Source organism: Gymnodraco acuticeps, unplaced genomic scaffold (assembly GCF_902827175.1).
Source record: "Gymnodraco acuticeps unplaced genomic scaffold, fGymAcu1.1, whole genome shotgun sequence".
Classification (NCBI taxonomy): Eukaryota; Metazoa; Chordata; class Actinopteri; order Perciformes; family Bathydraconidae; genus Gymnodraco; species Gymnodraco acuticeps.
Genome location: NW_022992351.1, coordinates 9,437,434 through 9,458,501, shown reverse-complemented (window position 1 = coordinate 9,458,501; position 21,068 = coordinate 9,437,434). Strand labels below are relative to the sequence as shown.

Here is a 21,068-nt window from a genome sequence, read left to right as displayed (position 1 = left end):
CTATCATCTCTTTTTGTTGATCTAAGGCTGCAGCCACACGAGGACGATAACGGAAACGCACCAAAATCGTTATCAAAAAAGTCTTCCGTCCACACGCAATAGCCACCAGAAACGTGTCCGTCCACACGAGACCGCTCGAACCGCTGGAGACGCTGTAGTACATATGCTGGGCCTGTAAGTGGCGCTGTACTTCTGCCACAAAATACACCAAAAGCAGCGAAGAAGACTTCTCACGCATGCATGGTTGCCATGGTTGCCCTTCTGTTTATTTTCCGCGCTGGATTTAGCAGCAGAGGTGGGGTTTCGCCGGTCAACATGTCCGTTAAAGTTTAAATCTTCCGGTCAAAAGAAAAAAGTGCCGGTCAAAGGTCTTCTTTGTTATTTATTGAGCTTTAAAACAAATGAATAACGACTCTATATAATAATATAAGAATAATACACGGAGGACGGAGCCTCTCTTTTCCTCCCCCTCTCCTGACAGCCCGTCAGTATCCGTGGTCTCATGCAGCTGCTGATCCAGTAATGCGTGACCCGACAGTAAAAATAAACATATTTAACTAGTTTAGGTAGTTTGAGAGGTAATTAAAATAGCTAAGGGTGAAGATCTAACTTGATTAAGTTTGTGTTTTGTTCCGCTCATCGCTCCATCACAGCGGGCGGAGCTGCAGGTGAGCATGCAGAGCTGCGTGTCTCCTCTCCTGTCCGATTAGACTTCACTCGCGTTTATGTCCATATCGATCAAATGTAGCTGGAAGCTCCTGCTGGGTGCGCTGTCCTGCGAGATACCGGGACCTGGCTCGAAACACTGGGGCTATTGCGTCATCGTTATCAGGAAATGATCGTTATAGGGCGTAATCACGGAGCCGTTTGGCCCCCCGAGCGTTTCGTCCGCAGATCTACCCACCTTGGGACCCGTTATCGTTTTCTGCGTTTCCATGTCGGCCTCGTGTGGCCGAACCGTAGACTCTATCTGATAGAGAACTGTAGCAGATACGACCGTTATCGTCCTCGTGTGGCTGCAGCCTAAGAGAGTTCAACACTACTGCCTTGGAGTTACGAGTGTATTCTACTGAGCTAAACTGTATAATTACAGATGTTTTGTTTGTGTGTTACTTGCAGAGGAGGCCAGTAGGGAGAAGGAGCGTCTGGAGGAGAAACAGAGAGCGTCCAGGAAGGAGAGAGCCAAGGACGAGGAGGAGTGGAACACCAGGTGGGAAACACACTCTCAGCAGAGTGCTCTTATACACACAGATACTACAAACAGAGCAGAACTGTGTTGTGAGCTCTGTTGTTCTACATTAGATCAAACTGGCCACCGTGCAAACAAGACGCCAACATGACCATCATCTGTCAAGAGCTTGAAAAACACAATCGTTTTGAAAACCGAATGAACATAATGTGATGAAAAGAAAGATGAGTTCATAGTTTTAATAAAAAAGATAATATTCCTCTCTATGCTAACAACATTTCTACATTTATTTATTCGTTTAAGTTGAGCATTCGGAATTTCACATTTGGAAGTGGAAGATTTGTAATCCTCTTTTTATCGTCCAACATGTCCGCAGCACACACAGTGAAATTCAGATTTGCATTCAACCCGTCCAAGTATTAGGAAAAGCTGAACAACATATATCACTTTAGGAACTTCATACAGTCTAGATTTGCACACAAAGTTGCATTAAAAAAACATGAAAATGAAAAGATTTGAACAATAATACATTTAAGTAACTGCAGCTACATTTCACTGCAACTGTACCCGGTGACACAGAGAGGATGGCTTAACACCAGAACCACCAACATTCCATTACCCCCAGAACCGCCAATCACAACATCGTCAGCACTCGAGACATGAAATATGTAAATGACAAACGATTTAAAACTCAGTTCATGGGGTTCATTGTTAAATTGCTTCAGGTAGTAATTATAACTGATCAACAAGTTCAGAGTCATGCGCTTGTACAAACAAAAACAACATCATTATTACATTAAACAAACTCCTCATAGTTTATGAACGACATTATTCAAAAGTGTGCAGTAACTTTGGATAATAACACAGGAATAATGAACGGAGCGCTCTCTTTTTCTCTCCCTCTCCTGACAGACCGTCTGCTTCTGTGTCATGCAGCTCACTGATCAAGTAATGACCCCACAGTAAAGAATAAACACATTTATAACTAGTTTAGCATGTGTCAGAGGTAGATTGGATATCTGAGTGTGACGGTCCAACTTGAAGTGTGTGTTTAGGAGAAGAAATGTATCCTGAATCATTTCAAAAGGTGTGCTTGTGTGTGTCCCAGGTGGTTCCAGATGGGCACCAACCCGTACACCAACGCCCCGGCCTGGCTCTACACCGGGGGATACTTCAATAGAAACTACCAAGACCTGCCCGACATCTACTGATAGTCCTCCAGCCTTCATCATCATCCTCCTCTTCCTCCTGTATAACCTGCAATGTCGTGAAATGGAGAGAAATGTACAAAAAAGAAATCCACATTCCCATCTTCATCTCACTGCCTCCATCCTCTTTAAACTGAGAGCGACAGAGGAGATTGAAACTCATCCACGTCGCTCAGCAGCCTGCTTCATGCCCTCTGAGTCTTCAGCTCTTTTTTTCTTTTTTTTAAATCTCTGCTTATTCTCATTTTTGGTGATTTTGTCACATAGCAACCAGCACATTTTCTTCCTGAGGGATGGCAGCGGCAGAGAGCTGGTGAACTCAACGGTTACTCTGAATGTTTAACACTTTTACTTCACACACTCTGACTGTCTCACGTGTTGTTATGGAGTTAAATCATGAAGTAAAACATAATAATCACAGTGATGGATTTACAGTCAAAGCAGGGATGTGTGAATCATGAGGCCTCTTTATTTTTCTTTACATACTTTGAAAATAAATATAGGTGACATTGTACCCTGTAAGGAAGACGATTATATGTTGGTGAAAGGAGCTCATTACTGTCTGTGTGTAATGTCCCTGAAACACTCTCCAGCACATTAACCTTCTGCTAAAGGTTTATGTGCTGAAATGAATCCAGACAGACTACTAGAGAGCAGATGCTTCCTCGACAGCAGAGGGGAATGTGATGCCAGAGGGGGGGGGGACCAGGAGAGGAACCACACGCACCATGTGACGTTCTCCTGCACAGCAACACATGAATCTGACCTTTAAACCCCTGTCTGCACTTGGCTTCTGTTTGTCTGTAAAAGTAGCTTTCTCTCGCAGTGTAATTGTAAAGTACGATTAACATTAACAAAAGAAATGAGGAAACATTTAACGGAATGTTCTAATGCAGCACGGCTAGCTGCTGAGTCGTAGCTGAGCTGTCATCCTCCGCTTCGTACATCTCTTAAAAGGCGGAGGAAATGTTGAAAGTTCTCTTTAGGCACAATTCTGCTTTCCCCATGAGTTTGTCATTTATAACTGTATATACAACTCCCAGATTTGACTCAACCACCACCTGTGTGGAGAAAATACAAGTAAATACATAAATTATCGTATAAATATGTACAGACACGTAAAGCCATATTAACTACAGGAGAGGGCACTTGGTGTGTGAACGATGGCAATTATGAAACCTCAAGATTGACATTATTATTGGCACTCACTTTAGCATGATTAAAAAAGGAAGCGTTACTCGTGTCAGTGTAATAATCTGCTGTGCCGTTGAATTGGACGTAAGCGCTGGAAGAATGTCACTAAAAGAAAAATATGTATAATTGTGTGTTCCTCCAACACAAAAGGGGCTGATCTGTTGTTTAATTTTCCGTCTTTGCTGTGTGTAAAATGTCCGATTCTGATTGTAGCAAAAAAGGAACTTGTTAGATATCATCGGCAAGTCATACGCTCCCAATCTTTTTCAAATTGAAGCAAAAAGTACTCTAATGAACGTAAGCACATTATAAGGGAAAGAGACACAAAAAGCTAGTGTTTGTACAGAAACTTGATGAGTCATGCTCTGCACAGTCATAATAAATCCCTTTACGTGTCGGTTTGCTCGGGCAGATACAGTCTAAGGTTGTGAGGCATGCTCATTTAAATTCATATACGATTTATATATAAATTAAATGAATGTATAATGAACCTTCTACTTCCTGCTATCTGCAACACACACTCTACACACTTCCTGTTTGAGAGATTGTGACAGACAACTACTAGTGAGAGCTTTTATTGAAAAAGGGAACGTTGCACCGTAGTTTGCACTCCTTTAAACAATAATGGCAGTAGTGTAATACATCTATTGTGACCTTTAGTAATGTTCATTTTAAATCACCATTTGATGCGTTTTGTTCCCTGCTATTTTAAATATCACATTTCCATCAGTGCTATTTCACCAACTCTATGCAAGTGTTGCACCTCAACTTGAATCTGTGTCCTCTGTTATTGTACTGTAGCTTTACATTCCTCGTAACACACACACACACACACACAGACAGACAGACAGACAGACACACACACACACACACACACCTTATCTCAATATACTCAGAATATTTGGAAGGAATTACATACACATCTTGGACCAATTTATCTTTTCATTTGTGTTTAATTGTTTTATTTGATTTCTTTGTCAAGCTTAGCAACTCCCTTTTTCATTCCCTTGTTTTCGTGTGATTGTATTTATGTTTATTATTTATGATCTTTGCGGTTCTAGGAAATAATTGTCGTTTTAAAAAAAAAGTAAAACATAATTCAAATGATTTTTTAATAATGTAAAATCAATCACCGGCTTCACGCTTAGCTACCCTCATTAAAAATGAATCCCACAAACACTACATTAGTAGTGGTCGAATGCTAAATGAACCCAAACAGGAACAAACCATTGTTGGAAAGTGCTGATTCAGCGTCTACCCCTCACATTATTGCTGTGTCATTAAACGCGCTCCATGTCGCTTTGTGTCGGTTCTTTCTACATGAATGCCTTCTGTGTAGTTTCTCCTCCTGCACTGTATCACGGGGTTGTTGTCGATGTTATGTGTGTACAAGTGCTGCACAGAGGTAATCACAAATGGCATATATCATTTTGTGCAATTGATTTATTTTTATAGTATTTAAACTGTTTTTGTTGAGAACTTTGTACCAGATGTTTTACTTTGGAGGTGTGGGTCATATCCAGTCTGTGGACAGCTTGGTAGAATAATGAAAGGGGGAGATGTCTACTAATAAAATCCTAATTTCAATTCATGGCCACTTCTCTTTTTCTTTTTTGGATTAAGATGAACTAAGGAACATGTTGGAAAAACTCAGACCACACTGAGTATACACTGGTTTTCATAATTACATTACATTACATGTTACTTGTTAGACGCTTTTATCCAAAGCGACCTACATACTCAATACTGTGGGCAATCCCCACAGGAGCCATTTGGGGTGAAGTGTCTCAGGGACACAACTACATGCTGACTGCAGTGGGGTTTGAACCTGTGACCATCTGATCCCCATGCCAAGGCTCTATCCACTGCGCCACACGCCTCCCAACTGGCGAGTCAACCTAATTGACTCGGGATGACTCAACAATAATACAATTAACCACTAGAGTTCATAGCAGAATGCTTACAAGTCAGAGTAGAGAAATCACAGTTGTTACAAACAGCCATTTTGACGTGTCATCACAGGGTAAAACAACAGGAGGGATTCATAGATTACGGTCCAGTTCTATTTCGTGTGTCACAGTGAGCTAGATTTCACAACAACAGGGCTCTGGCCCAACGGAATGGAACAGGGCCATAAGTGTTATTAATGTGTTTACCCTGCCATGACATGACAAGACAGCTAAATGGATGCTCTGACAATTGCCTGAAAATAAATATGCACAGACCCTGAAACTAAATGGAATTCAGCCGTCATTCTGCCAAGAGTTTCTGTACAAAACAATAATCCCAATACATTTGTCTCCTGTAAGGTACTGCAATATTAAAAACAGTGAACATGGATGATTTCACAAACACAGATGTTAGTCATCAACACCTTTTGCAATCTAATAATTGAATGATATTTAGAATTCATCTTAAAGGGGCCCTATTATGCTAAATTCCAGTTTTCATATTTTAATTGTTTGCCTCTACAGTGACATGTCTCCATGCTTTAATGTTGAAAAAGCTCTTTATTTGTCTCATACTGCCTGTGCTGCAGCACCTCTTTTCACCCTCTGTCTGAAACCAGAGCCCAGTCTGCTCTGATTGGTTAGCTGGCCGGCTCTGTTGTGATTTGTCAACCACTGAGAAATGTTCCGCCCCTCGGCCTATCTCGTACAATGTGTAGCCAATAGGAGCGCGAGTGTTACTTAGTGATGTCACTGTTACAGAAGTAAACAAAGGAGACCAATGGATACATCTCAGGCAGGGAGGGGGAGGAGCTCTGGGATTTTAGCCTTTGCAGACCATTTACATGCACAGAAACATATCACACACTACAGGAAATGGAAACTCCAAAAAGCAAAAGAGGGCCCCTTTAAAATCAGGGTGCACTTTAAAAATAAAAAATAAAGAGGGTACACAGCACGGTTTTCTTTTTATGTATTTGCCTTTTATTTATTTTCCTGATTGAAATGTATTGTAAGGTCATAATTTGTCATTCATCACATTACATGGCATGATGCACCAGGTCTACTACACCCATTTACAGGAGGAATACACGGAAACATACACAAGGTTTTACAATGGGGAACAGGAAGTTAGCTCATTGCACTTACAACAGTGAATGGAACACTTTGTAATCATTTGTAGGCTCTCAACCTTTTTTCTGTAGTTTATTTTCACCCTCTTTTTTTTCATTCATTTTGTTGGGTTATTTTTTCACCATCCAACCCTCTTCATCTCCACCCAAAAAATCTGTCCACCCTGAAAAATTACATGGAAGCCAGATATTTACCCCCCCTTTTTTTTATGTTTTCGATGTCATCTCATTTTACAAACACAACAGGTATAGAAACTCTACACAGACCAATATATTTTTTCATTTTTTTTTCATTTCCGAATACAACTTGTTTAATGAGTCCGCACGAGCACTAACGTACACAATGCGATTCTCGTCATGTATACTCCAAATCTACAACTCTTGTGTTTCATGTAGTGTGTGTGGTTTTTATGCACACACAGTTTGGGCAGGGAGGCTTGCATACGCTCCAGCTTGTGTCGCTGTGTGGTGTGCAAAGGCTTCTCTCCTGCCTGTGTGTGTGTGTGTGTGTGTGTGTGTGTTGTAGTATGTTAGTGTGTCGCACAGAACACATCCCTCATGGCATTTACATTTAGTTCTCTTCTGGTATTTACACTGGAAAAAGATGGCAGCCCGTGAGGTGAAGGTCAAAGGTCAGGGGTTTAAAAAGGTCGAGGGGTGGGGGGTGTCCAGTTCATGCACTTTACTTAGATGCTTCATTACAGGTGGAACATGAATAACTGCTCTGTGAATGATGGACTGTTTATTTCTGTCTTTATCACAACCTCTCACCTATGAAACATTTACTCTTTTATAGATTTATATATATATATTTTGATGTGTTTTTAAATCTTTCTCCATTCCTACACTACATACTGTACAAGCATTGTTTGCTACCTTTTTGGTTGAGAACACACAGTCCAGTTTCCCAAAAGCACTCGAAGCTGCATTTGAATACCGTGGACTGTTTTAACTCTTTGTGGTGCTAAAAGTAATTTCAGCACCACATTCGGTTTGTCCTTATTGCGGAGAGTCTTGATGTCGGATTAGAAAATGAGTAAAGACTTCTTAGATTTACATTTTTAAACATAGATCTGATCCAAATGACCCATGGAATCAGTTTGAACTATATTCCTTAAAGAAGCTATTCCTGACCCGATCTCAATTCAATTCTGGTTCTATCTTCTATTATGGACTACATTTGTGCTTCCAACACTTCTGAAAAAGCCGTCTGTGGCTCAGTGATTTTTGCTTTGCTGTGGTCTGATCTTGCGCTCCAGGATATAAACAGACCCCATGCAGAGTATAGACAGAGACCACGACTAGGGCAGTAACAGGATGGCTTTCTTCAGTAACCAGTATTGTAGTATAAAGCCCTTGCTGCTATGCATATTGACGTCACCTTCGGTGGCTTTCTTCACACAGGAGCAACAAAAGTGACATTTTTCACACATTTGACACAGACCCCAGCCTTAAGAAGGTCTATTTGTGTCGTAAATTGTCCAATTTATTGCACCTGCATAAACAACGCTATATTTATCTATATCTCAGTTAGGATGCTGCATTTTGTTAGTGCTTTCCTGAGGCAAAAGTGATTGAAGAACGTTTTATTTAACTTTTTACAAACCTCCAAAAACATACGACATAAAATAGAGAAGGTTGGTAATAATCGGGATAACTTGAAACTTTCTCTCTCATATGATTTGCTCTAGTTTGATACTCCTTTAAAGCTTCCAGGGTGAAGTCACTGATCTTGTTGCAGTGTACGGCAGCTTTGTATCTGAATGATGACCTAGCATTCTAGCGTTTTTCAATAGCCTCTAATCTCATATATTGTTATAAAATAAAATTGTTGTGTCTATATATTTCAATACCTAAACGTCTTAACGACCCAAGCATCTTTGAGCACCAGGAAAAGTGCAATATAAATACCATGTATTATTATTATTGATATTATAAACCTCTCTTCTTCATCGCTCCTGTCTTTCATCAGCTTTCTATCCCCTCTCAGTATGATAAAATACATTCTGACATAGATAAATCCTCTCATAAATGTCTCACAAAAAAAATATATACTGGTTTGTTTTACACAGTGACTTAAAAGAAAGTGTAGGAGTTGGGAGATAAACAATGTGTTATACTTCATAAACCACCTCTTCTTAAATCTGTTATCTTTTCAGTAATTTCCGTTCCAGTGTATTTAGCTTATAAATTCTAAGTGTGTCGTGGCAGTTCATCTTCAAACACCAACACTCTCATCAGTTCATTTAATTCAGGAATGCCTTGAAAAGTTCAGTATTTTGTGTCTAATATAATATAGTGTCATCTTATCTATCATGTGTATATATTTGTATTTGTACGGCTTTTGAGTATCTTAAATATTCTTTAAATAGTTATTTCTCTGCAAACAACGAGTGCACACATGTAGACAATAACATGACATGTTGGGTCCTGCTAAATAAATAAAATAAGAAAAAGAGGAGCATTTCTTCTTCTTCACCCCTGAGCAGTTGAAACCTATATTAGGGAATGTATTGAGATCCTTATTTATATATTTATAGTCTTTCCTTTTTGTATTTATAAATCTCTGGACAACTTTTCTGTGTACCCTGCGCCAAAAAAAGCAAATTGGCCTTGTTTGCAACGTTCATGAAACCTGGGATTTGTCATTGCTTATGGTAAATGCCCATTCAAAAAATATATTCTTATTATATTTTTTTCTTTCTTCTTTAATATTGGTGTTTAGAACAGCAAACAGACTCTTTTTTATTGTTAAGCATCTTATGTGGACTTTTTATTATTAACTTTAGGTCTATTATTATTTCAAATTCTCATTGAAAATGACATTGACCTATTTGTTGTTTGAATTTTTTGAATTGTATTTGTATTGCAAATAAAGAACTGCTAGACCTCAAATCATCTTAACAGCAACACTCCTTTCTTGCCTATCATTGCCATTTCCCAGCTACCATGAACACATCTTCACAAAGAGACCCCAGTTAGGGAGAGGATTACCACGAGTAAAGAAAAGACCCCTCTTATAATTTCCTAACCTACCGGTGAGATATAGTATACACACATTCACAGAACCTCCTTATTTAGATTTATGAGGAATGCCAAACCAAATGGATATTATTAGAATAACTCAAGTGTGATAAACAATGACTTTTCCCATTGGTGTGTATTTTCACTTCGCTTTTCTTCCTCGTGTTTTGACCAAATATGAGTCATTGCATAGAAGGACTGGAGATGAGAGGTCGCCTCTTCTGCCCACCATATTTGTCGTGGTTGAACTCGTGTTTTTTCTTTTCTTTTTTCCACATTGGATGATGGCCTTTAAATACACGCATACAGACCCCCACACACATACATACAAACATTAGGAACAGAACAATATAGAGGTGATCTTGAGGTTTTCTGCGCCGGGCGGCATGCGAAGGTTCCCAGCGAGCGTTCACACAGACAATATACAGCAGAAGTTGGTTGGGTTTTGTTGGTTTTGCTGAAGGCCTCGCAATGTTTGGCCCGACAGTTTTTTGAGTACCGAAACCGAAGATCCCACAATGCACTGCAGGAGCGACAGCAGGGAGAACACTGACCTGAGAAGTTTTTCCATGACAGTCTGAGAGAGAGGTTTTAGGGGGTTTGGTCTTGGACACCACCATGATAGAAAATGAAAAGTTAAAAAAAGGCGAGTGACTTTGTGACACAACCAAGTGTGTTATATTTGGTTCCTCAGTCACGTGAGTGCTTTTTTTTGTTTCTTCTTCGTTCTTTTGACACCGTGTGCTTTCACGTGTGCAGTGAGTGAAGACACATGCTGATACACACCGATGTGTAAAAGGAGCGTGGCGGTGCTCCTAAAGAACGTCCATGTTGGATTTTCAGAGAAATCACATTGAACCCCCGCAGGTGAAAAAGTCCAGTTCTGCCGCAATGTGTGTCTGGTCTGCGTTTCAGTGCCTCTCTGCTGCCCTGCAGTGCTTCACATCGACTCCAGCTGGCCAACACAAGCAGCGCATCACACTTCCTGTGAGTGAAGACGTGATGTCTCACTGTTGGTCGTTGGAGGAGATCTGGGGGTATCAAACGTGTGTTTATAGGTGAGCTCCTGCTCTCTGATGAAGAGTACAGCAGTAGAACATTGTCAGAGTACGTTGGTGGTGGTACGTTTAAGCGTTACATGAGTGGTGTGTAAGACAGACGGAGGCAACACGTTTCTACTCCACCAACTTTTTAAATGACACACGATTGTGCTCTTCACTTCCTTACCTCTTACTCTATTGCTTTTATAGGTATTGATAATAAATAAGTCAGTAAAATCGACAGGATGAATTCAGTACAAAACATAAATAAAATAAATAATATCAATAACGATTATCAAAAACAAAGTTAAAAAATATAAATTAATCTCACTGTGTCCAGTGTTCCAGCAGATTTCACTACATAAAAAAGAGGTGTGATGAACATATGTGTTTACACGGTGGAATAAAAAATATGTCACTTCAAAATAAAATATTTAAGAATGATTAAGGCAATATTGGTTACCTGCAACATAAAAACCAGCAATAAAGAAAGTAATTGAAACACAGGATATGATAACCACCAACAGCAACATGAGGAACATCTGAGAGCCAAATGTTGTGGAGCAGTTGGAGAAACCCCATCACCACAAGCACTGCAGGTGAATGTTGTCTCAATGGCTTTGTAATGGCTGAAAAACAACCCGACGACATACAGTTTCACTCCAAAAACCAATCCATATTTTTGTCTTAAAAAAAACTAAAACAAGGCTCCTCTTATTCCCGTGGCCCAATTCCTGTGTGTTGCTCCGGAAATCTCTTAATCGTTAACGTCGTCTAGCTAAGTGTTTCCAAGTGTACTTATGGCCTCAGTTAAGTAATGATGAACAGTGTAAGGTCTTGGATATAAAGTTCCATGCATTCCAAATTCCTATTTATTTTTTTGTATCCACTATACACTTCTTTAAAGACATGGCAAGTTGAGGATCATTGGGCGGGGATTGGAAATGAAGAAGAATCAGCATTCAAGAAAAACGCAGAGAAGTGAGGAAGAGGGGGAGCAAAAGGTCTAAACAGTTCCAATCTGGAATGTAGATAGAAACAAACCGTGGAAAGAAACGCAAACCGAAAAACATGGACTGTGGGTCGGCTACGTCGTTAGCTTTGTCTTTTTCATTCAACGTGACATTTCCTTTAAGTGACAAGAGGTCTGTAGTACCAGAAAAACCTGCAGCAAGTTTTATTCACATTTTCCCCGCTCTTTTTTTACTTTGAGAAGAGATAGAAAAGAGGAGAGAGGTGGGTTTGTTCCTAGTTTGAGCACAGGACTGTGAAACCAAGGATCCTAGCATGCCACCATGCCTGTTGGAAAGCAACCGTTTCCTGTAAGCAGGATCAAGGAGCTCTCGTATAAACAGTGGCGTCGTCAGCGTATTGGCGACCATCTTGTTATTCCATTGCAACTGCAGGTTAGATCCAAACGGAGGACTTAGGTGGTGCATGGCTACCATTGGTTTTACTCGTCTTCCAACAACTGTGTAGATCTCCGCTGGTGTTTAGCTACCTCTACTGGCATGGAGGAATAGCCGCATAAACACATTTTGACTTTTGGCTGCCAGTTATTTTCAATGAATGGCGGAGAAACTGCTACAGGTGGTTTGGAGGGCTCCGCGGTAGTTTGATGGAGACTAATTATTTGGCTGGGAAACGCTGGATAAAGCATGGATGTTGGGTTGGCATGATCTGTAAAGAAACACAAAGGTAATTTAGTCTATTGAAAACTAACCCTGCATGGTTATTATAATATTCATGGATACAAATTCGATATGTGCATATTCATATTCGTCTCTCCACTGAATGTGTGTCCTATAATTAATATTCACCTTATTTACAATATAAGACTACAATATTCTCATATATAAATAGCATAGCAAACATTGTGTAGCACATAACAACAGTTGTCCTTCCAATTTGGAGGGTCAACAATTTATAGAAGCAAACATTGTGAAAGGTCACACAGCAGTTGAATAAATGAAGAATGTCTGGGTGCACCATGGATGTATAAAGAGAACTCATTTCATTCCTATGAAAGTTGTTCATTCAGTGGCACATGAAGCCTGACTCGAGAGCAAAATAACCCGTATCTGTGCCCATAGAGCGACCAATGCATTAACAAGATTCAATCAATGGCATATGCAGGTGGTTTAGTTGAAGCAATGATCTGATTCAGTGCTGTGATCTTCATCTACAGAGGTTTCTTGAGTTTTAAAGGGGACATGTCATGGATATCTTCTGTGCACATATGTATGTTTTGGTATCTGGAATACCCACCAACCCACAAACAAATTGTAGACAACTTTGCAATTCTGTTTTTAGGTTCAACAAGCCATTCAGATTCTGCTCCCCTTCCTATGTCACATGTAAGCTCATTAGAATAAACCTTCCTTGTATTTAGCCGATGCTTTTATCCAAAGTGACAAAGTCAACATGTCCGCTTTAAAGCTGCTTCAAGGTCATATGAGATCAATGCATTTAATTTGGGACTCTTGAAAGACACACGGTCAGCCTTTCTACTCAATTAAAGGGGATTGCTGTGTAGAGCTGTAATGCTGTAACAGTCACATTGGCCACTAGATGGTGGATGAGCCAAATAAATGCACTGCTGATGTACAGTACACCAAACATTTAGAATAATAACGGGAATGATTATGCCTTGTATCTGCATTCATCTGTTAATGATCGTATTCGAAGCAGCATTGAGTTTAAGCAGGGTAACATTCATGTGGTGTATTAGTTTTATCAACCATTGCATCCTTGCTACATGAATTCTGGCCTTTGATTTGGTTTATTATGAGAATCAAGATTGTTGCCTTGAGATCTTCCTACTCCTAGCTGCAAAGAGTGATAATGAGTGGAAGCAGAAGCTAAGGTAAAGAGTTCTTCTCGTCAAGAAAATAGTGTGAAAATGCCAGGATTAATCCAAATATTTAACTCATTTGAGTCAACCCCAATTCCTTTTTTTTAAATGAGTATTTCCAGGATGTACAAACTGTAATGAGCAGTAGCCACACAGGTCCAGGTCACTTTAAGAACATATCACCAACTGTCTACATAATGGGAAAGGCACATGTTATCATGCTACCTGAGAGTACAGGGAAGTAAAGTCCTGGCTTTTTTAATTAGCTTCACAGCTCTGAGGCCTTTCATTGTGCATACTAATACTTCTTAGAGATCTCTGCCTTAGTATTTCTTCAAATAGGGAGCTGCACATGCTTTTTTTAAAGTCTTGTTAGGTCAGAGCCCTTCTCCCTGCTTCAGATCACAGGGCAAACAGAGTGTGAGCCCTTCAGGTTATATATAGACCCAGCAGTAATTAGCCCCATGCAGAACACCTGTGTACCCTGCAATTAGCAGCACCCGTGGCCTCCTGTGTCTCCACCATGTAATAAACCCTGTGTCCTGCAAATTACATTGAAATGCAAAAGTTCTTCATTTAGGTTCAGCATTGACAGCCAAGGCAGGAAGTAATCAGAATGAAGTAGTTCATAGCAAAGGTCTTAACAAAACCAGTATAATGTGCTTGGACATTGACACACAAAGACTTATGTTGTTATTTGTGTATGATGAACTGTATGTTTGTAACTAAAATGTGGAAGGATTCTTAAAATAGTATTAGACGAAAAAAGGTATTAGACTTTGGGAGTTTATATTCACATTTACAGGTTGCTTTTGTCCCCTCTATGATCTCATTGTTATTCTAGTATGTTTCCCAAATGAAAAAGGTATGCATCATTCTTGAATCACTGCTTTCTGGTTTTTCTCCCACTGTGCCTGACTCAGATCAACTGCTCCAAACATGCTGTATTTTTACATTTGCCCAGCATTAGGTTGAATCTGTTCTAGTGAACAGGCTCCCAAACGGCTGGCAAACAGCAGACAGCAAGCTGACTCACTGGAAGAGAAGATGGAGGGAGGGGGAAAACATGATATGGCCAGGAGCACACAGTATGTACATTTACATATGTTTAATTATACTTTTAATCTAGGTATGTTTGTCACGGATTAGGATAAAACGATATTCTAGATCTAGACAGAAGTGTGTTTTTGACGATGTAGTGTTTTTCCCAGTTTGTGTAAAAGAAGTTGACTTATACTGAGCTCTGACCTCAATCCCATCCAACACCTTAGGGCTGAATGAGAGTGAGTCAGGCCAACATTACTGGCCGACCTCACTAATACTCATGTGTCTGAAAGGGAGCAAATCCCTGCAGCCATGTTTCAAAATCTTGTGCAAAGCCTTCCTCGAGAAGTGGAGACAATCCTTACAACATATTATACCCATGGTTTTAAAATTAGGTCTCATTTGAGTGTGTAATGTATGCTGTCTGGATACTTTTTGCAATAAAGTGTATGATAAAGGTGAAGACCGAGAGAGGAAGACATTTTTCCTCATGAGTGGGGTGGTGAAAGTAGAAAATGGTAAAAGCGGAGGATAGATAAAAAGGAGGGGGGATCCTTACATCTTCAGAAGACATGCAGAGAAAAAAAAAATTGACAAACAGAGGAGAGCAGGGACAGGCAGCACAGAAGTGACAGAGCGAGAGCAAAAGAAGAGAGAAGCAGTGATGTTTGACCGTGTGGGAGGAGAGAGACTCACATGAGGCAGTTAGTCAGCAGCGCTTGGCTGCACAGCACACAAAAACACGCACAGTCCAGGCTCAGTACATTATCTTTTATGGCACATATGCAACACTGTGCACACTGTGAAATACAGCAGCTACATCAATGCCTGCTCATTCCCCAGCGGTGCATCAAAAGCTTCAAAACACACTGCGCCAAAGGCAAAAGACTGCACGTCCAATAAAATAAAGAAGCTTAGATTTATTTATTGCTTCTTCTATTTGTACTGCCTCTACACGTATAAAATACATCTATACCCTGTAGCAGAGCCATTAGCTGACATTACTGTCACGATCTGTCTGTGTTTTGTCTTGTCTAGATCTGTCTTTGGTTTTCTGTCTGCGTTGTGTTTTGTCTTGTTTAGATCTGTCTGTGGTTCCCTGTCAGTTTCCCTGGTGTGTCTAATTTACCCGATTGTGTTCACCTGGTGTCCCTGTGTTTTCTCCTCCCTCCTCACCTGTGTCTTGTTTGTATGATTAGTCTTGTGTGTATTTAAGTTCTGGTTTTTCTGTCTGTCTTTGTCAGTTAATCTTGTGATATGGCTTGTTCCTCGGTGAGTGTTCTGGTTAGTCTTTATTTAATAGTATAGCCTTGAAATAAAGGAGTTTTTTGTCACTTTAATCTGCATTTGGGTCCTGCTTCCTACACACACCGTAACAGTACGAACCGACCAAGAAATGGACCCAGCAGATGATCCATTTGAGGTGGAACTACAACATGTTTCCTTTTATTTGGCTTGCTGCTATGGGCTAGTTGCACAAGATGGCATCTATCAACTTCCGGCGGCTGGGTGTGCGGTTGTAAACTTCCGGTCTACAGTAGAGCGGTAGAGGGAAGAGCGATAGATAGCGAGAGAGATAGCGTATAGATATGATATAGACACTATTTTACACTCGATGTCTCCAAGACCTACCGAAGGTTAACATCAGTGATGTACATCGGCTGGTACAAGCGGCAGCCTCAGCCCGAGGAGCAAAAGAGAAAAGGGGTTCAAGATGTAGCTACATATCCAGCTACGTCGACAATTATGAAGGTAAGTGACAAACAAAGCTGTAATTACTGGCTAACTTTGACAAATTGACAGTCTTGATACAGTGTAAAGCGTTTTAATGATGTACTATTACGTTTTTTTGGATAACATGAATGCTATCCAATTCCCCACAGTTTCAAACAAAGATCTACCTTCATGGAGAGTGAGCATCAGGGCTAGCTGTTACAGGTCCATGAGAAAGCATGACATGCCTCACGATCTCAGAGTAGGGAGGAAAATAAAAAGTGTTAATCGGTTCAAAGCCTCAATCAGGTTCATGTTTTGATGTGGCAAGAGTAGGTAACTTGTGATTTAGGATTCAAATAAGCCCAGCTAGCTGACGTGTTGCAACAGATTACATAGTGACAATACATTTGCTCACATCAACTGGTAGCTAGTTATGTGTGTGTAGCATGAAGGGGCTACAGACTTATTTTCGTTTTGTAACCCTCTCGTGTAAAATGATAAATACATTAGCTAAACCTAAACTTAGCTTTCATCAAAGATTCTTAATGAGAGGTTGAAAACCGTCTCTGCTTTCATGGAAACTCCAGAAACTGGTTGTGACGGCTGCTGCTCTTTACTGAATGGTTAGTATAATCCATGTAGGGTCCAATTATTTGTATTGGCCAGTGTTAGGTAAGTGCAGGTTTTGTACCCTACATCTATGTTAAGCTGTTCAACGTTCTACTAACACTATTTTATGTAGTTATAATACATTGAGAAAGCTGAGACAGGCTATTCAAGGGTATCTGTTTGAATGTCCTTAAATGACAGTATTCCAAACAGCAGAACTTCTGTGTATGTGATGTGACTGACAACCTGACATGGTTTAGCCTTTTCCCACACCTACTACTACTGATCAGCCTGCTCTCAGCTTTCTAATTTTTACATTACATTGCATTTAGCTGACGCTTTTATCCAAAGCGACTTACATTAAGTGCGTTCGACCAACAAAATACAAACTTGACGAAAACAGAATCATATAAGTACATCAAGCCTCATAGAGCAAAAACATTTCAAGTGCTACTCAACTGGCTTTAGATAAGCCAGCCCTTTATTAGTATATAAGTGCTTTGTTAATAGTTCTATCGCTCGAAGTGGAGTCGAAAGAGATGAGTTTTCAGTCTGCGCCGGAAGGTGTGTAAGCTATCTGCTGTCCTGATGTCAATGGGGAGCTCATTCCACCATTTAGGAGCCAGGATAGCAAACCCACGTGTTTTTGCTGATGGGAACTTGGGTCCCCTTCGCAGCGAGGGTGCAGCGAGCCGTTTGGTTGATGCGGAGTGCACGTGCTGGGGTGTACGGTTTAACCATGTCCTGGAAGGGCCAGATCCATTCACAGCATGGTACGCAAGTACCATTGTCTTGAAGTGGATTCTAGCAGTTATCTGAAGGCAGCGGAGGAGCGGCGTGGTGTGGGAGAATTTAGGAAGGTTGAAGACCAGGCGAGCAGCTGCATTCTGGATGAGCTGCAGAGGTCGGATGGCACATGCAGGTAGACCAGCCAGGAGGGAGTTGCAGTAGTCTAGGCGTGAGGTGACGAGAGCCTGGACCAGAACCTGCGTCGCTTTCTGGGTCAGCTGGGGACGCATCCTCCTGATGTTGTAAAGCGTGTATCTGCAGCAGCGGGTTGTAGCAGCGATGTTTGCAGTGAAGGACAGGTTGTTATCTAGGGTCACACCCAGATTCCTTGCAGTCTGAGTCGGGGAAACAACAGAGGTGCCAATGTTGATTGTTGGGTCAAGAGTGGGACAATCTTTTCCCGGAAGGAAGAGCAGTTCAGTCTTGTCAAGGTTGAGCTTGAGGTGATGATCAGACATCCACTGAGAGATGTCAGCTAGACAAGCAGAGATGCGTGCGACGACCTGGGTCTCTGAGCGGGGAAAGGACAGAATTAATTGGGTGTCGTCAGCGTAGCAGTGGTATAAAAAACCATGCGGGCTAATGACTGATCCGAGCGAGTTTGTGTACAAGGAGAAGAGGAGGGGACCAAGAACAGAGCCCTGAGGGACCCCTGTAGTTAATTGACAAGGGTCGGACTCGGACCCTCTCCAAGTAACCCTGTAGGTGCGGTCTTTGAGGTATGAGGTGAGGAGGGAAAGTGCAGAGCCTGAAACTCAAAGTGCTTGGAGAGTGCGAAGGAGACTCTGATGATTCACCATGTCGAATGCAGCAGACAGGTCCAAAAGGATGATGACAGAGGAGAGGGAGGCTGCTTTAGCAGTGTGCAGTTCCTCAGTGACAGCAATGAGAGCAGTTTCTGTGGAGTGACCTGCCTTGAAACCAGACTGATGCAGATCCAGAAGGTTGTTCTGATGGAGATAGCAGGAGAGTTGTTTAAAGACAGCGCGTTCAAGTGTTTTAGACAGGAACGGGAGGAGAGAGACAGGCCTGTAGTTTATAACATCTGACGGGTTGAGAGTGGGTTTCTTTAGGAGAGGGTTTACTCTTGCCTCCTTGAGACTGTTTGGAAAGTGACCAGAAGTTAGAGAAGTGTTGATGAAATGGGTGAGAAATGGTAGAATATCAGGAGCGATAGTCTGAAGGAGGTTTGAAGGGATAGAGGACAGGTGGTAGGGCGGGCAGAGGTAATGAGGGTAAGAACCTCACTTGGAGAGAGAGGGGAAAAGGAGGTCAGTGTGTGGGTGAAAGGAGGGTCTGGTGACCCAGCGGTGAGTAGAGGTGAGTCAGAAAAAGAGCGAATATCATCAACCATTTTTTCAAAGTGGTTAACAAAGTCACTTGACAGAAGGGAGGAGGGGGAATTTGTCTGTTGTATTGAAGCAGTGTCCTAAATGTAAAATGACTGACATTTTGTTTTAAGAACTGCTCACCTGTGGAGATTGCAGTGGCAAAGTGTTCCTGTGTAGCTGGAACAGCACTCTGCAACCACAATGTTGCACTGCTGTTCCAGACCGCACACTACTCCACACTCAACCTGGCTGCTGTACCCCCTGTCCTCAGCTGCACTGAAACAGATCAGCGATGGCACAAGCCAAGAACCATGGTAAGTACAGTATGTGTTCACTACCAATCCACGGTTTAATGAGTATTTCCTTTGTGCCAAGAGCTGATTTAGTATGTTGCATCAACGACCTTTTCAATTAATTTGACAATTATTTTGTGTAATTAATAGGGTGTGAAACCAGGTAGAGTGAGTGACATGGTGTTCATTTCCACTAAGCCAAAGCAGTTTACAGTTGCTGACGGTGTAAGTTAATATCTATTGTCCTAAGTAATTGTATGTAGCCTGCTACAACTTTGTGATTGTTGTCTGAGTGTAAAATTGTTCTTAAAGTCCTAATTATCATATAAACATGTTCAAAGGAGTACACGTTACAAGGCCGTGCGGGGGGAGCTGCCAGACCCAGATGTCCTCAAAGTCAGCGAGGCATACAAGGACTTCTCAGCAGACATCGCACCACGAAAAAAAAACGAATGGCTCACTACTCAACGACTAACTCTCTTTCAGAGGATATGTTGGAAATGCACACATTATATATATTTTTTGCATATACTTTCTGGATATTGTACATCTGTTCATCTGTTATATAAACTAGCATTACTTAAATATGCAGAGACTAATTGAAATGTTTAAATATGTATGTTTCCCCCCGATATAACATCAACCTATGTTTTGTAAAAGTTTATTAAATTAATCTGTAAAATGTTATCATATTGTGGATTAATTAAATTATGTATTTTCCTTTGTTATTTATGTGTGCGTTTGTTTTGAGGATATAATTCATTAGTACCTAAACATAGTATGGTATAACTGCTTTTTGTAATGAAATACACAATTGGTTTCGGAGCAAGAAATCTTTTAATCGTTGTTGCCCAGGCTTGCCGAAATGAATGGAAACTTATCTCCCGATTATAACATTGTGTAACTTGCTGCTGTTAAATACCGTCAAACTATGCAATATATATACTTTATATACATATTCCATCTTTAATAACTGTAATATATATATATATATACACCGGGCTGCTAAATCCTAAGAACTGCTACAGGATTTGATTTGTAGATTTGATTTGTTTTTTTATTTGTATTTTTGAAAATTATGTAACTTATCTTTTTTTTTAGCATATTGTTTATTATATTATGACTTAGTACTTTTTTTAGCATTGTTTATTATATTTTAACGCATGTAAGATAATGCAACACTGTCTGTGGCTCTTTCCTGCTTCAACGCTGCAAATTTCCCCTCTGTGGGACTAATAAAGGTATTCTGATTCTGAGACGAATTTGTACAAAGGGGCACACAGCAATGTAGTGCCGACTTTCTTACACGCTGGAAGGCCAATCGCTTTTCTTTACCCCGAAATCCGCTCATTCTTGCTCTCGGTGTGACATGTCAAGCTGTCAAAACTCTGTACTCAAACCGGAAGTACTCAGCCGCACACCCAGCCGCCGGAAATTGATAGACGCCATCTTGTGCACAGAGCCTATGATTGGTGGAAGGGAGCGTCCAGTGTTCTGCAGAAGGAGGCCGCTCTGGTAGAGGCGCACCGGTTGGCTATGGAGAAACCAGACTTGGTGAAATTCTTACCTGGCTGGATTTTGAACTTCCTCTGGATGTGTGATTTCCAGCCTGCTGACTACAAACGTCTCGGTGTGTTCCGTCTGGAGTCAACCAGTGCTTCTGCCCCAGTTCCTGCTCCTGTCCAGGAGTCGTTT

General features: G+C 40.9%; 2 protein-coding genes across 11 annotated transcripts in view; one reads left to right on the top strand and one right to left on the bottom strand.

The window, feature by feature from the left end:
• The window catches only part of LOC117541838 (oxysterol-binding protein-related protein 2-like), a 28,570-nt gene extending 23,390 nt beyond the window's left edge, over nucleotides 1–5,180 (top strand). For 4 of the 5 annotated variants that reach the window (XM_034209080.1, XM_034209081.1, XM_034209082.1 and 1 more), the window contains 3 exons: nucleotides 1,120–1,210; nucleotides 2,102–2,137; nucleotides 2,298–5,180. In XM_034209080.1, coding sequence (XP_034064971.1) covers nucleotides 1,120–1,210; nucleotides 2,102–2,137; nucleotides 2,298–2,400 — 230 coding nt within the window. In that variant the 3' untranslated portion in view covers nucleotides 2,401–5,180. The remainder of the gene's footprint in view (nucleotides 1–1,119; nucleotides 1,211–2,101; nucleotides 2,138–2,297) is intronic. The other variant, XM_034209084.1, reaches the window with a different exon arrangement.
• Nucleotides 5,181–6,501: 1,321 nt separating this feature from the next.
• Nucleotides 6,502–21,068, bottom strand: part of bsna (bassoon presynaptic cytomatrix protein a) — a 209,175-nt gene continuing 194,608 nt past the window's right edge. For all 6 annotated transcript variants that reach the window (XM_034208897.1, XM_034208898.1, XM_034208902.1 and 3 more), the window contains one exon: nucleotides 6,502–12,417. The gene's annotated coding sequence lies outside the window, so the exon portion shown is untranslated. The remainder of the gene's footprint in view (nucleotides 12,418–21,068) is intronic.